The 16,036-nt window shown below is 39.1% G+C and overlaps 1 protein-coding gene across 3 annotated transcripts; it reads left to right on the plus strand.

Annotated features, from left to right (window-relative positions):
• Positions 1-1,596: 1,596 nt before the first annotated feature.
• LOC116988489 (RNA-binding protein 24-like) lies at positions 1,597-11,853 on the plus strand. 3 transcript variants are annotated; one of them, XM_033045247.1, is made up of 5 exons: positions 1,597-1,723; positions 1,962-2,122; positions 6,697-6,820; positions 9,558-9,609; positions 10,631-11,853. In XM_033045247.1, exons 2-5 carry the CDS (start codon positions 1,964-1,966, stop codon positions 10,884-10,886), a joined length of 591 nt encoding a protein of 196 aa, XP_032901138.1. In that variant the 5' UTR covers positions 1,597-1,723; positions 1,962-1,963; the 3' UTR covers positions 10,887-11,853. The 3 variants fall into 3 exon arrangements, with proteins under 3 accessions (XP_032901138.1, XP_032901139.1, XP_032901137.1); XM_033045248.1 differs by having other exon boundaries at positions 1,610-1,753; XM_033045246.1 differs by having other exon boundaries at positions 1,614-2,122.
• The last annotated feature ends 4,183 nt before the right edge of the window (positions 11,854-16,036 follow it).

Raw genomic sequence — 16,036 nt, forward strand, 5'->3', positions numbered from 1 at the left:
GATCTCGTTGTACTTCTCCTTTTCCTAACTTGACACCATTCAGATCTGCCTTCCTGTTCTTGCCACCAAAGTGGATAATCTCACATTTATCCACATTAAACTGCATGTCATGTGGATAAATGCACACTCACCCAACCTGTCCATGTCACCCTGCATCCTCATAGCATCCTCCTCACAGTTCACACTGCCATCTGCAAATTTGCTAATGTTACTTTTAATCCCTTCATCTAAGTCATTAATGTATATTGTAAATTGCTGCGGTCCCAACACCGAGCCTTGCGGTACCCCACGTCACTGCCTGCCATTCTGAAAGGGATACGTTAATCCCTACTCTTTGTTTCCTGTCTGCCAACCAATTTTCTATCCATGTCAGTACCTTGTACCTTGAACCTTCCAAAGAGTCCGCCAGGGACTATACTGGAAGTTGGACAATTTTATACTGGACAATTTTTACATTTATCAAGCCAATTAACCTACAAACATGTATGTCTTTGGAATGAGGGAGGAAACCGAAGATCTCGGAGAAAACCCACGCAGGTCACGGAGAGAACGTACAAACTCCGTACAGACAGCGCCGATCGAACCCGGGTCACTGGGCGCTGCATTTTGCTGTAAGGCAGCAACTTTACCACTGCGCCACTGTGGCTGCCCCAATACCACGTCCTCTAATTTTGCCAACTAATCTCCTATGTGGGACCTTATCAAAGGCTTTCTGAAAGTCCAGGTACACTACATCTACTGGCTGTCCCTTGTCCATTTTCCTAGTGACATCCACAAAAAAAATCCATAAGGATTAGTCAAGCATTTGTAAATCCATGCTGACTTCAGCTGATCTAAACTAAATGACCCACTGATACTGCCTGATATTGCGCCCCCCCCCCCATCAGTCTTAAGAAGGGTTTCGACCCGAAACGTTGCCTATTTCCTTCGCTCCATAGATGCTGCCTCACCCGCTGTGTTTCTCCAGCATTTTTGTCTACCACTGATACTGGCAGTTTGGCTCAACCACGAAAAATGACTTCGATAAAACACCGTAGCCTTGCAGCTGGGAAGAAATTGGGGGCTGGTTCTTGTTCTTGGTTCTTGGTTTCTTGGTCCTCCAAAATATTCCAAATGGAATTTAAACTGGAGGTGGTGAAGGGAGGGCTTAAGCCAGAAAGAGTTATTGGCTGGGATGGGGTGGGGACAGCATCATGAAATAAATTATCCGGAATACCAGACCCACTGACCAGATAATATTGATAATAATATTCCAGTGACCCCTCACTCCAGCAGACGGCGTCAGCGCTCTCCCATCACCCTCCACTTTCCACATGCTCATTACATATAGGGGGTGGGTGGGGGGGGAATAGAAGTGATGTTAAACATATTATGTAGTTATCAGCAATAAATAACCGGGGATCAACCAGCACATGTTATTATTTGATAGCTGTAGGGTGTGTGAGTTTAAATCCGATTTGGATGCTGTGAATTGATTGCCGGTAAAAGGAAGTAGGTGGTCGTGCCGGTGATGGACATGGTGAGCAGCCAATAGCGTGGTAGATATGGTCGGGGAGGCGGGGACAGGCGGCGGATTGTCCAATGGGGCGACGGGGGGCGGGCTCCCCGGCTCCCTTGTGGCTACATTGTGAGTTACAAAGAAACAAAAGCAACTGTGAGGAGAAGCGAGTGGCGAGACAAAGACTCGGTGAATCGGGCAGCGGACTCGTGTTTACCCCGGGCAGTGAGTGGCGACGCAGACCTTTACTCTAAAGTGTGTCTATTTGCGAGATCAGTTCATAGCAAAAAAAAACAAAAAAAACAGCGCTTTCTGTTTTTCCCCCCCAAACATGATATTAATTACAATAACGAGTTAATTATTGACAATCATCTCACAGTTCTTGTGTGGGTTTGTTAAAAAAAATGTAATTGTTTCATGATATCTTCTTGTGCCTCTTCTCCCCTCACCTACCCGATGCCAGTTATGAATAAGGACAGGGTGTTTCGGAAGCTCTTTGTGGGTGGGTTACCGTATCACACCAATGAGGTGTCACTCAGGCGCTATTTCCAGCGGTTCGGCGAGATTGAAGAAGCAGCGGTGATAACGGACAAGTTGACCGGGCGTTCTCGAGGATACGGGTTTGTGAGTATCGAATTTGTTAAGAGGGCAGCGGGGTCAAAGGCCCATGGAGGCCAGTTCGGTGGCTAAATCTCCCTTGGTAGCTCTGGTGCTACCCAACGGAGATTGTTGACAAGCCCTTCACTAATGTTAGTGCAACACACACACATTTGCATTTCCCACCTCCTCTCTGTGTATTTACTTAGCCGATGCCACCAAGGAGTGACCAGGTGAGGCAGTCAACACGTTACTTTGCGTGATCTCTTAGCCAATTGACACAAAATAGGTCGAGGAATACAGACGCAGACACGAGTTTTGGGTCACGTGGCCTAGACTTGTATGAAATACAAGGGATGCTAAAAATATTAAAGAAAAGCTGAAAATACGCAGTCTAAAATGTATAAATAAACAGACCCTTCGTTCCACTGACTGCACTGACCATCAGACACTCACTTGCATGAAACCTGCACTATTCCCTTTTATTTTCACCAATCCCCCCCCCCCCCCCCCCATCTAAATTCTACCTCTCGAACAAGGGGTAATTTATAGTCTCCCAAACTTCAGGGCCTGGATGTAGAAGAAGCCTACGTAGTCACATTTTTAAGGTGTAGTTAAAATTGGTTATTGTACAAAATTTAATCGGTGATGATCAAGGAACAGATGGGGGATCTGTTGGATGTAGTTCAGAGGCCAATCCACAACAATGTGAATGAAAAGAAACTGGCTGCTCAAAACACCATGTAATAAACTATGGTGATGTTGGGGGGAGGGGTGAAGGAAGTGAAGAGAGGTCTGTGGATTTAATTTTGGAAAAATGGCAGATTGAGTTTAATTAGGATAAATGTACGGTGTTGCATTTTGGTAGAACAAACCAGGGCAGGATTTATGCAATAAACAGTAGGGTCCAGGAGAGTGTTGCAGAACAGAGAGACTAGGGGTGCTGATACATTGTTCTATGCTGCTGGTGGATAGCACCAGGAAGAACACATTTGGCACACTTCTTTATTGATCAGAGTATAGAATACAGGAGTTGGGAAGTCGTAAGATGTTGGTATGGCCACATTTGATGCGCTGTGTTTAATTCAGGTCGTGATGCTACGAAAGGTTACTGGAAAGGTTACAAAAAAACTTTGAGGATGTTTCCTGATCTGATGGTTTTGAGATGTAAGGAGAGGCTGTATAAGGTGGGTCTTTTGCTCCTGAAGTGTAAGAAGTTGATGGTGACCATATTGAGAGATATAAAATTATGAGGAACATAGAAGGGTGAATAGCCAGTCTTTTCCATGAGTAGGGGAGTCTAAAACACGAGGGCATAGGTTTAAGGGGTAGTCTTTTTCCACGCAGAGGGTGGTTCTTACATGGAGTGAGCTGCTAGAGAAAGACGTAGAGTTGGGTACAATTACAGCACTTAAAAGATACAGACAGATTTATGGATACGAAAAGCTTGGAGGGTGAAGGACAGGCCCAGGCAAGTGGGATTAGCTCTGGTTGGCATGGATGAGTTAGGCTGAAGGGCCTGTGTCTGTGCTGTTTAGCTTTATTGATGGAATAACTTCTTTCAAAACTGGCAAAAATAGAGAAATATGTTTTAAAAATCTACGAGAATGTAACATTTTGATAGGATGGAATTCGGAACCAACTAAATACTAAAATGGACAATTATGCATGGGAAAAAGGGGGTACTGAGACAAGTTTTAAAAATAACAATTATTTAAAGGAGGTAGAAGTGACAGAATGATTATTAGGATGTGCCCAGTTGCTTCCATGCAAAATGGAGATGATCAACTCCAATTAATTTTATAAAGAATAAACATGTAGTCGTCAAATCAAGTAGTGAGCTGGTATTCTGTCTGTAGTACAGGGTCCTTAAAATGTTTTGTAATACAGGAAATCTTCCAGGTTCAAACAGCAAATGTTTTACTTGGTGTTAGAAGCAATGAAGTAATTGAACCAAATTATGTATAATTATTCTGCCCATCACTGTAGATGATTATTCCCAAAGCCATATTCTAATCTTGTTCCACTGCCTGTTTCCCAGCCTCTTTAATAGTTTTATTTTTTAAACAGTTTTCAAATACATTTTTACTAAGAGTAATATTTCTACAGTTTGTTGCAATGGCATATTAACTACCCTCTTCATAATAACTGCATCTCTCCATTTACATTTTTATTGTCATTTATCTCTATATTCAATGCTCACAAATTATGCAGTGCAAATCTATCTTTATTCACCTTTGATAATTCTTCAAGATAACAAAATGTCCTTTAGCGTTTTCCTTTTCTGTGAGAAGCAACAGGGGGCAAAAAAGAAGTCGTTATAAATTATATCGGTCTTCCAAGCGAGAACCATAATCTCTAGTGACTATGCAATGTAATTTATCTATTCTACTTTTTTCAGTTTAACTAAAATCTTCCACATTTAAAATTGCCTTTGTGCATCCTTGTGTGTACCTTGTGTCTTTATATGGTTTAATATTGTTCAAACACCCCATTTATTTGCTAATGCCCCTGCCAGGTGCTCTTGAGTGTACTTGACATATTCATATCCTTATTTCCAAAAGATTTAATCCATAATTTCTTGCACTCATTGAACCTGTTCGTCCTGTGAGACTATCTATCTGCTATTGTATTCTTCACAATCTTTGGATCAAATTCTGATGTACCCAAATTTGACGAGACAGGCTAACTTCAATATCCTTTAATTGATGAATTGGTGGTACAAATCTGTCACATAGATCAAGAGCTATAGGTTATCTTGTAAATTATTAACTCGTTTCAAAGTATGTACAAAAATGTACTTCATGATGCAATAGAGAAATCGAGTGAAGTGGAACCAGCAAAATCTTGCAAAACTTTTAAATTATTACAGCAATGATTTCACAATCTGTTATATATGATATTGCTGCTTCATAGACCTTCATGGTGAGATAATAATCTTTAATTTCAACTCGGTTTCCTCATAAATCATTAAAAAAAATATATATAATCCTATGGTATTAAAATACAGTGACAAAATTTAAATACAAAGTGCTGAAATAACAGTGGGTCAGGCATCATCTCTGGAGAATATGGACAGGTGATGTTTCGGGTCGGGACCCTTCTTCAGTCTGAAGAAAGGTCTCGACCTGAAACGTCATTCATTCTTTCTATCCAGAGATGCTGCCTGTCACGCTGAGTTACTCCAGCATGTTGTGCCCTTTTTCTGACTGGTGGACCCTGACCCGAAATGGCACCTATCCCATGTTATGCATAGATGCTGCCTGACCCGTTGAGTTACTCCAGCACTTTGTGTCCTTTCGTGTAAACCAACATCTACAGTTCCTTGTTTCTACGTGCTAAAATAGGATATTTGAAGCAAGAGGGCGCAGTGGTATTGCTGTTTAATTAGTTGTGCAGCGTTCCTGCAAGAAGCTGGTGTACACATGGGTCACAAGCTCTACCTCTTTGCTGTAACCCCCTGTGGTTCAATGGGAAATAGTATAATCTTCAAACCATGCTGAATTAGTCATTGGGTAGGCATAAAATGCTGGAGTAACTCAGCAGGACAGGCAGCATCTCTGGAGAGATGCTGCCTGTCCCGCTGAGTTACTCTGGCATTTTGTGTCTACCTTCGATTTAAACCAGCATCTGCAGTTCTTTCCTTCTGAATTAGTCATTGCTGGATAGAGATTTCCAACTGGCCACAATGTTTCAGTTCTGTGAGGCAAATAACCAGATTGCCTCAGTGTAATTATTATTTGGTGCCATATTCTCCCCAATGGGCCAGATTGTATAAGATTCAACCCTCTCCTTATGATCGTTGTTTTCTAACTTCCCCTACACCAACACTGCACAGCTCCTACAATTGAATTAACCTTTTGCAGCCATGAGGCTCCCAACGGCATTGACTGTAGTTCTATAGCCATCCCCTATGCAGGTCTTGCATCTCCCCAACACTGCCCTGGGAGCCCCTGGCAGCTTGTGCTGTGAAAGTCCTTTTAAATGGTTAAGATATTCAGGTTGTTTGAAAACTTTAAATATCGCATTAATTTTTTTTAATGCAATTTTGTTTACATCGCTTAAGCCATTAACTTAAAATATGATTGTGAAATAAAGATAAGTAATATTTGTGTGAACTTGCATTTTTTAAATGGAAGTTGATGACCTGGTCAAATTAATGCCATGATTAATGGACCAGTTATCCCATTCCCCTTCTCCTTGTTTCCTTATCCCCAAACAACATTATCTCTCTTGCATGCCTATGGATTCCACTTTGCTTCATTAATGGTACAACACTAAAGCGTCAGATATGAGGTATGCCCAACCCCTCCGTTCACTAACTATGGAGAGCCCTCTACTGGAAGGGGAGTCCAGGGCTGGAAAATATGCCCACTGTGAAGTACTGGAAGTCCAGTGCTACTCTTTGAACCCTTATTCCTGCAAGAGTTGCCTGTATTGAAAAGCCAAGCAATGGTGTTTGCATTTTGATTGTTTAGCCCTTGGGTTAGGGCCAAACCCAGAGTCTTGGTGCTGAGTGTTGCTTGAACTAATCCCTAAAATTTAAAACAATGTTTCTTTATATTTCCTGCTCCCTCCTAACCCTATTGATTGAATCACAGGTCACCATGGCAGATTGGGCTGCAGCAGAGAGGGCATGTAAAGATCCTAATCCCATTATTGATGGAAGAAAGACTAATGTAAACCTAGCTTATCTTGGTGCCAAACCACGCACAGTACATTCAGGTATGTTTTAACGTCCTTGGGGAGCTAATTTTGTGCAAAACTAGAGGGACAGAAATGGTAATAAAGAGCTTGGTGGGTGGCATTGGGCAATTTAAGCTGGGTATGGTTTCTCTCAAGCAGATTTTTTATTTTCCCAAAGATCTGTGTCTGTCCCCTTGAAGTAAACTGGGATGTTTTCCTTCATTGTTTGCAGGAGGTTGTCCGGTTCCCATGCTATTACTCAGCTAAATATAGAGAATTATTCTAGTGTTCAGCTGTATCCTGATCTGTCCACATACATTCACTTTTTGGATATTGTTTGGAACAGGGCAGTCCAATCCTGACATCCATGAGAATTTACTGGTTGTGAAAATTCCCTACTGTCTGATTCTGGATCTTTAGTTTAGTTTGGAGATACAACGTGGAAACGGGCCCTTCAGCCCACAATGTCTGTGCCGACCAGCGATCCCCATACACCAGTACTATCCTACACTCCAGGGAAAATTTACAATCTTTACCGATGCCAATTAACCTACAGTATGAAATGTGATTTAGCTTCATCAAATATAACTGGTAATAAAGCACAAAGACTATTCTCAATAAATCAATTTATTTCATAAGTGTGTTTGTAGATATGTGTGTGTGTGTGTGTGTGTGTATATGTATGTGTGTATAATTGAAATAAAGGCCCAGAAGTTAGTTCTAAAAGCAAGTGAGCCATCAATGCTTGCAATTTTATATGCAAATTGGAAAACTGCTAAAGTACAGTCCATATGAAAACAAAATCACAATGTTGTCTGAGATGCACAAAAATGGGCCAGCCAAAGATAGCAATGTGATCGATTCCTCATTCAAGTACATTGTTCTGTATTTGCAATTTAGATATGGAATGAACCAGACTGAGAAACCTGGCTTATTTTAGACACTGTCCCTTTTTGACTTTTTTGACAAGTCTAAACCCATCATCCCCTGAAAATCAACTTTTCGAAGTGAGATAAATGCTTTGGATTTTAATAGCTTGAGGACCCTTATAACATTTATTATCTTTATTTTGCTTCCTCCTTTGATTTAATTTTTTACTTGTACTTCCTGGTTCTGAAACAGTTCTCTTCAAACAAATCCTGGAAACCCCGAGAACGATTTGTACCATTTTGATCTCTAACTTGCAGCAGCTTTCGTTGTAAAAGATCATATCTGCCTATAGTCATTTATTGGATATTAGTTGTGTACAATAAATTCCAGCTGATTTTTTATTTTTTTTAAATGGGTGCTGTTAAGGCCACATACATTGCCAACCCGTAACCAGACCAAATGGTTGACTGAGCCACGATAATCACTAATACTGATGATTGCTCCCCCGCAATGTTACAATTCCCAAATTGTTGCTATTTATCCTATTTGAAATAATGAACATAGTAATGTTCAGTAGTACTGCAAGGATTTTTTATCCAGAAAACTTGCGTTAGACTACAGGTTTGATTTGTTCAACCCTACCCATCAGGTTTTGTTCAATTCTCAGATTCTGTTCTAGAGTACCTGTTGTTTCACATCTCTGAGAGTAGGAACATTTGGCAGGGTGAAATAGCGAAAACATACTGTACCTGATCATGGCAGTAGTGTCGGAGAGCTGTTAATGCAGGATGTATCCATTTTCTGAAAATAGGTAAAAGTATACTGGTGCATCGCACAATGGTGCAGTAACAATGACGTTGCTGTCTCTCTGTTCGTGACCTGAGACCAGGTGGATTACGTCCCACTTTCTAAAGATATGCTGGTTTGTGCAGTTAATTGCCTACTGTAAATGAGGTGGAGTTGGGAGAATCAGGCGAGTTAATGGGCTAAAGATTACAGAGAAATACATGGGGGATTTGATTGATAGGATTACCCTGAAAACTGGTGTAGATTTGACGTAAGGAAATGTGGGAAGAGAATGCAAGTGAAAACTCTTGTAAGGTTTTACTAAATATCTGTATGTTCAGGAGATACTCTGTTCACTTAGACTCTTCCCATTTCTATGTTCATGTCTTGTGTTCTATCTGATTGGGTTTTAGATTGCTTATTGCTAGAAATTTTATCTTCTTTCAAGACTTACTGAGATACTGTCATAGAGAAAAACAACATGGAAACAGCCTATTCAGCGCACCAAGTCTGCTAACCATCAACCATCCATTTAAGCTAATTGTATATTAATCCCATTTTTTATTCTTTCCACATTATCATTAACTCCCACCAGATTCTACTCCTCACCTACACCTCAGGGCCAATTTACAGTGACCAGTGAATGTATCAGTCAGAACATCTTTGGGATGCGAGAGAACACCTGAACACCTGGAGGAAAGCCTCGTAGTTAGAAGGAGAACATGTAAACTCCATACAGTCAGAATTGAACCCAGGTCTATGGTGCTGTGAGGTAGTAGTACTGCTACTAGCCACAGTGCTGCTTTCAGTACACTGTATAACAACAGTTCCATGGTTCTAGCAGGCAAGTCACCCAACTGGCAACAAGCTATCTGATCAGAGTGCAAGAGGTATCACAGTTAAAACCAGTTCCATCATAACTGCTGGTGCTTAATAGAATGTTGGTGAATAAAAATCAAGATCTCCAATGCATTCAATATGAAGAAACGAACTGAATCTAGTCAAGATGAGATGTTTATTTGTACTTTGGTTGAACACACCTGGCCTAAATACAATCTCTGCACAGGTTAACAAAGAACTTGTTTATTTATTAATAAATTCTCTTCCCCTTGCATGTCAGGAAGTCTTGGCCTACAACAAGTTCACTCAGCTCTGATGCAGAGACCTTATGGGTAAGTAAGCATGTTCTTTTCTGTGCGCTTATCCGACAATACAATGTATTGGTACGTAAGAAAATAGAGTTTTTGTTTAAAATCTGTTGTACGAGATTTATACAATGGTATCAACTCAATACACATAGACTTAACGAAACTCAAAATAAATTGGGACATTTCAGCTCTTGGTAAAATTACTATTACTTTGGAGCAATAGTTATTTTGAACACTTGAGTTTCTAACCTTGCTTGGATTAATTTGTGGAAGTGCTTTGTGTTTATGCAAGCACTAACTCTCCCTAAGGAAAAGGGAAATCATCCATTAGTATATTTTCTGAGACCAAGCTGGAGGAAAACCTTGGTTCACATATTAAGCAAAAGCAAATGTTTTTCAATTTGCTACATTTCCCCCTATTCTGTGAAGGTGTTGATTTTTGAAGTACTGTTCCAAGCTATCAGAATCTCTCCCAAATGGCTATTCCCTCTTTATAATATCTGGACTATGAATATGAATAAAGCTTTGAAGTTCTGTAGGATTGAGTAGTGACCATTGCACAATTCCTAACTCCAAGCTTGTTGAGTTCAGAGTAAGCATCCTGCTGTCAAGCAGGTAAAGATATTAAGTCCTCACAGACAGGACTTCTGGTTAGTGCTGCATGTTTCTTTGATCTTTTGAGAATAGTTGGTCTTTTGGTATTCATATTAAATAATAATATTTTTCAGCGCCATTAACTTGTGCACACCACACTATCCTAATCCCTCAGAATTTATTTTTCTGATCGTCAATCCCTTCTTTCCTCTCTCCCCCCCCCACCGTCACCCGCAGAGATCCATTTTGCACATTCACAGTCATATCATGTCAATAACTTTCAAATAGAACTCCTGGAGTAAGTGATTAATCTTAGAAAATACCTTTTATTGAGGAGTTTCTTTAAATGTTAATTACAGAATCTAACTGGTTTTATATTATCTGCATGTTTTTCTTAAATCCTATTGAATATTATTAGTACTCTGATCAATCTTTATCAATCTTTTTCCAGAGTTGGGCCATACCTGATCCCACAGACCATCCTTCAACCTGGCTTGGTTCTGCCCTCCACTTCATATCTGGATTCCAATGTAGCCCTGTATACGCAGTATCCAGCATATGAACATCTCTACCCGATTTCTTCTCATTATCCCAATCCTGGTTACGCCTACACAGTGCAACTTCCATTACAGACTGGAATTCCAAATTTAAGCCAAGGTCAGCATGAGCCAACAATATTGCATACAGCTGGTCTTCAGAGACGATAGCATTATGGTTGCTTTCATGCAGCATTGCCTGAAATCAAAGGAACTTCTAATATTGCGGGTTCACGTGTAAGCTGTAACAATTGGACCTACTGCCATTGTATTGGAATTGAAAATAGTACTTTTAAAAATTTCTTACAGAATCCAAAGTAGAGGGAAGTCCCAGAAATTGTTATACTTGCTGGTTCATTTTCCTCTTTCTTGCCCGCCCCTCACTCCAGGACTCTTGGAAATAAAAACTTTTGTGTATTTCTAATCTTTGTTGCCTTTCTAATCTGAAAGGTAAAAGTCAGCATTGAAGGATTTTGTACTGGAAACGTATTTATTATCTGGCACAAAACAAGCTATAAGGATTAAGTGGGTAGCCACCCACTAGATTAGTGTCAACTAACACCAGCAAAATGTTGAAGGGAAATTTTGATGTCAAACTGTAAAATCAGTCAATGACAAATGGGGAAAATGTAACATTACCATAATAATCGACTAAATTCTTCAATTTTTGTGGATTTCTTTCAAATGCTTACATGCAGATACAGACCTCAATATTAAGGGATTGTTACATTGCAATCCCATGCTTGACTCAGGATTTTTATACAATTGGAACTTTATACTTTGACCAGAATTTCTATATCATGAGTGGAAAGATTTTGGAATTCTTTCGCTTGGATCTGCCATGCATCCAGCCAGTCCACGGTACCTGATACCTAGAAAATAAAGTTCAGGTCATTTATGAAATTACACAATTGATCAACACTGTTTATTTCTCTAAATATTTGCACCAGGAATCACTGTATGAATAAAACTTTTTTTTGCTCTGAATAATAAATTACCCAGTAAATGGAATATTTATAAACTTAGTTAACAGAGCTGTTATTTATTTGATAGGGATATACAATAAGTGCTCCTTTTCCCACATAGTTGTAACTGTAAGGATTTGTTTAGTGTACATTATAAAGATAACCTAATGTAAGATGTATTCAGATCTTGAATCTAATTTGCTGCCTGTGAAAATATCTAACTGTAATCCATAATGGCAGTAGGACATAACATTACGCCTGCGGTAACATTTTGTTATTTGGAAAAAGGTAAGATAAGGATGTCTACAAGAAATGAGGAGACCTACTGCATCATGGAATATGGATCCATCTTCGGGTTGTTGAATGAAGAGGTCTCTTGACCAGAACTCTGTACTGTGAAATGTAAGGAACCATAGTTGCCAAAGAGGATTTGTACAGTTTTTACATTTAATAGTGTTACAAGAACTGGGTGCACTGATTTTTTTTTTTATACTAGTTCCCAAATAATTCCAATGGGGTTCAAGCATGCATCTAACTTTCAACATCGAGTGTGCCCTGTGTAAAAATAATTAAAAGAGGGCAATTTCAAATGCATATGTAATACAATTTTCAGCTATCAGCACCCTGGCTTTATCAAATTCACTGGCTTCTCGAGGGTTATGGATATGGGGGGGGAGAGAGAGAGAGAGAGAGAGAGAGAGGATAGATGGAGGCTATGTATCACTATGCGAAATATAGAAACTCAACTTCAAAGTTAATTTGTACACATTGATAATCCTTTAAATTACAAGCAAATTAGATACAAAAATAATTGGATTTTTGAAGTACATTTTCAGTCTTGGGATCTTTTTAGATTTCTCCTAGGCTGTACCCATATCCCAATTTCTTTACCTTTTTCATCTCTTCTCTAGATTACTTGGGTTTGTCTAGTCTAATGAGTTGATTTGTCATTGGTCAGGAATGATGTACCTTTTGGGTTATATATATATATATATATATGTGTATGTATATGTGTATATATATATATATATATATATATATATATATATATATATATATATATATATATATATATATATATATATATATATATATATATGTGTATGTATATATGTGTATGTATATATATATATATATATATACATATACACATGTTATTCAAGAACTGCTGCTTGACTAGCTGCAGCGCAACTAAAGAGCCTCTACCTCACAGTTCCAGTGACCAGGGTTCAGTCCTGGCCACATTCCAAATATCTAGAGGGAGTTGACGGGAATGTAAGAAGAATAAAATAGATTGAGGTAGGAATAATATAAAAATGGACGCGATGGTTAATGTGGACTCTGGGCCAAATGGCCTCTGTATGTTGTATCAGTTTGATTGTGATTCTAAGAACAGACAGCATTGTTGGAAATCTAAACTGTCGACTCCATTGCTTTGGAGTATATGCTTAACATATGAGGGGAGAGTAATAGCGATCCACATGTATGAGATTTCCTAAGACAGTTATGGATCAGAGAAGTGATGCTGCAAATAACAATGGAATGCCTGGAGAAAAGTAGAAAATGACGTGTGATTGTTATCTAGTAGTGTCAGCTTGAAGGACGACTTAAGGGAGGATCATTTAGAAAAGATAACCGACATGTAATAAATGGATAGCATGCTATGCTTATTAGATGCTTGTATTCTGCTTGCGTAAAAGTTGGATCTGATAAACGCAAATGCTAGGAGAACGCAACCAGCCAAGGAGTTTCCTTGATCAGAAAACTGGTTAATGTTTCGGGTCAGAAACCCTTCCTCAGAACTGCCAGAAGAATGGAAGGATTTCACAGAATTTGGGGGCATTTTTAATTGTCAAAACCAGAACTGCACATTATACTCCAAGCCCAATCAATGTTTTGTCGTTACAACAAAAATCCCATCCCTTATATTGTATGCCCCGATCACTGAACAAGCATGCCATTCACCACCTTAACTATTCCAGAGACTTCCATGCCATTTCATGCCACTATAGACTTGGACCTCAAGGTTTCTCTGATCATCAACATCCCATAGTGTGCTATCATTTACTGAACAAGTTCTACCCATTTGACTTCCAAAAATGCATCACCTTGCACTTGGCAGGATTAAATTCCATCTGCCAACACGTCGCACAACAAATCAACTGATCTATATTCTGTTGTAGCTTTAAACAATCTTCTTCTTTTCGCTTGGGCTGCTTACAACCCAGCAGTATATTGACATCTCTAACTTCGTAATCCTTGCTTTCCCTCTCTCCATCCCTCTCCCATCTTAGTTCTCCGACCAGTCTGACTGTCCTGATTAAATTTTACATCGTATGCTTCGTTATCACCTTCGTTAACAATGATCTATCCTACATTCTCCTTTGATCACTTGCTTTCACACCTTATCCTTCCATAGCTCTCTTTTCCCTCTACCCTGACTCTCAGTATGAAGAAGGGTCTCGACCCGCAACATCACCTATTCCTTCTATCCAAAGATGCTGCCTGTCCTGCTGAGATACTCCAGCATTTTGTCTCTTCTTCATTGTCACATCACCAATTTTGTTGTAATATTAGATAAAAATTAATGTTTAAGAGCCATGGGAAAAATATCTAAATAGGAAAGGCAGGAGAATATTGTACTTGTGCAGCAAATGAGATGATTGTAGATGAGTAAAAAGATCAGCGTGTATGTGGTGGTCCAAGAGCCTTTTTCTGTGCTTTGATGTCCTCTCTTGGTATTGTGACAGAGTGAAACTTGATCACTGTAATTAGTGTGTAGTACACAACCTATTGTACAAACATCTGTTTTTCAAAATTCAAATTCTCTATTCAAATCGTGTGTTCTTTGAAATTGGCGCAAGAGGGCTGGTCCGCATAAACTGAGATTACATGCCATTCTGCACGTGACTAGTGCAACAACAGCAGAAGTATGTGATAACCAGTATAGAGCAGCCATATAATTACTAGCTATTCTGCAGCAAGAAACTTTGTTATCACATTGTTCCCATTGATAAGGCAGACGTCAGTACTACTTGCACCAATCTTAGCATCTTCTTGCGTAAGACGTGCGCAACCTAAAGCTGTTGGACAATTTGTTCTATTTGATTGTGCACGCCAGGTTGATTGCATTCGTCGAAACAGGTCGGACCACGTGAAGGTTGCAATCTCCCACCTCAATCTTAGCATCATCCACAGTAAAACAATCTGCTTGATGATATTATTTTTACCACCATGAAAATGTAGTCACTCCACCACTGGCACACTGACTGCAACATATACAATCTTTAAAATGCCTTGTAGCAATTGAGGTTTTGATAGGAATTCCCTGGTTCTCAATTTGTACCATCCTTACAGGCAAGGCACATGGGAGACCACCACCAGGAAAATTCCTTTGAGCATCCAACATCTTGCCTTGGAAACCACAGATTACAGCAGTTGAGGGGGCAATTTGGCACAACTAGCGTGTGCTGACTGTATACAAGGCCAATTCGACTTGTTCCACTTCTGTAGGCCTGCCTTTTTCTTTTCAGTACTTTTCAAATGTTTTTGAATAGCACAATTGAATCCACTTAATGCTTCCTTTTGGAATAAAAATTAATTGAACTAAAAATGAAAGTCAATAAATTCTTCTGAGCAGACTACAAAAGTCCTTCATTTTTCCCTTTATTATTGTTCCAGATATTAAAGTTTACGATACGATAAAACTTTATTCATCCCCGGAGGGAAATATAATGTTCATATATATCACTACTTCTAAAATGTCAATATTCAGATCCCAGAAATGTCCCAAATAACACTGACACCATTTCACAAGCAAGACAATATTTCAGTTGGCAATGAGTACTAATTATTAACCTCGCTGGTAGTCTACATTCTGTTAAAGAGCTTAAAATATACATGCTTATCGCCCAAAATCACATATAAATAAAATATAGTGCTGCACCAAGGTTAAAAAATAAAATCAGCCCTAACCTTACCGCATGACAGTGCAAGCGTGAGGTATAAATAGTTACTGTAGCTTCTATTTTTCTTGAGAACTTAGTGCAAGTAAAATGGTCTCTGGATCAGCTAAATTCTAATTGTTTGCAAAGTTTTTGGGAGGTTTTGAGATTGTGAAAAACCCTTTGTAAATACAATTCTAAGGTAATTTTTTTTTTAAATAATGGTTTTCGGTGTGGAATTGTCTAAATATGGTCATCAATATGAAATGTTAACTTGTTTCTCTCTACAGATTCTGTTTGAGCAGCATTTCCTATTTTACTTAAAAATAAACTGAATAAAGAACTATTCACGATTTACAAAATAGTCACGGAAATAATGCTCTAGTTGATACAGTAATAAACGGGAACTGCT

This window comes from Amblyraja radiata, chromosome 27 (assembly GCF_010909765.2).
Source record: "Amblyraja radiata isolate CabotCenter1 chromosome 27, sAmbRad1.1.pri, whole genome shotgun sequence".
Classification (NCBI taxonomy): domain Eukaryota; kingdom Metazoa; phylum Chordata; class Chondrichthyes; order Rajiformes; family Rajidae; genus Amblyraja; species Amblyraja radiata.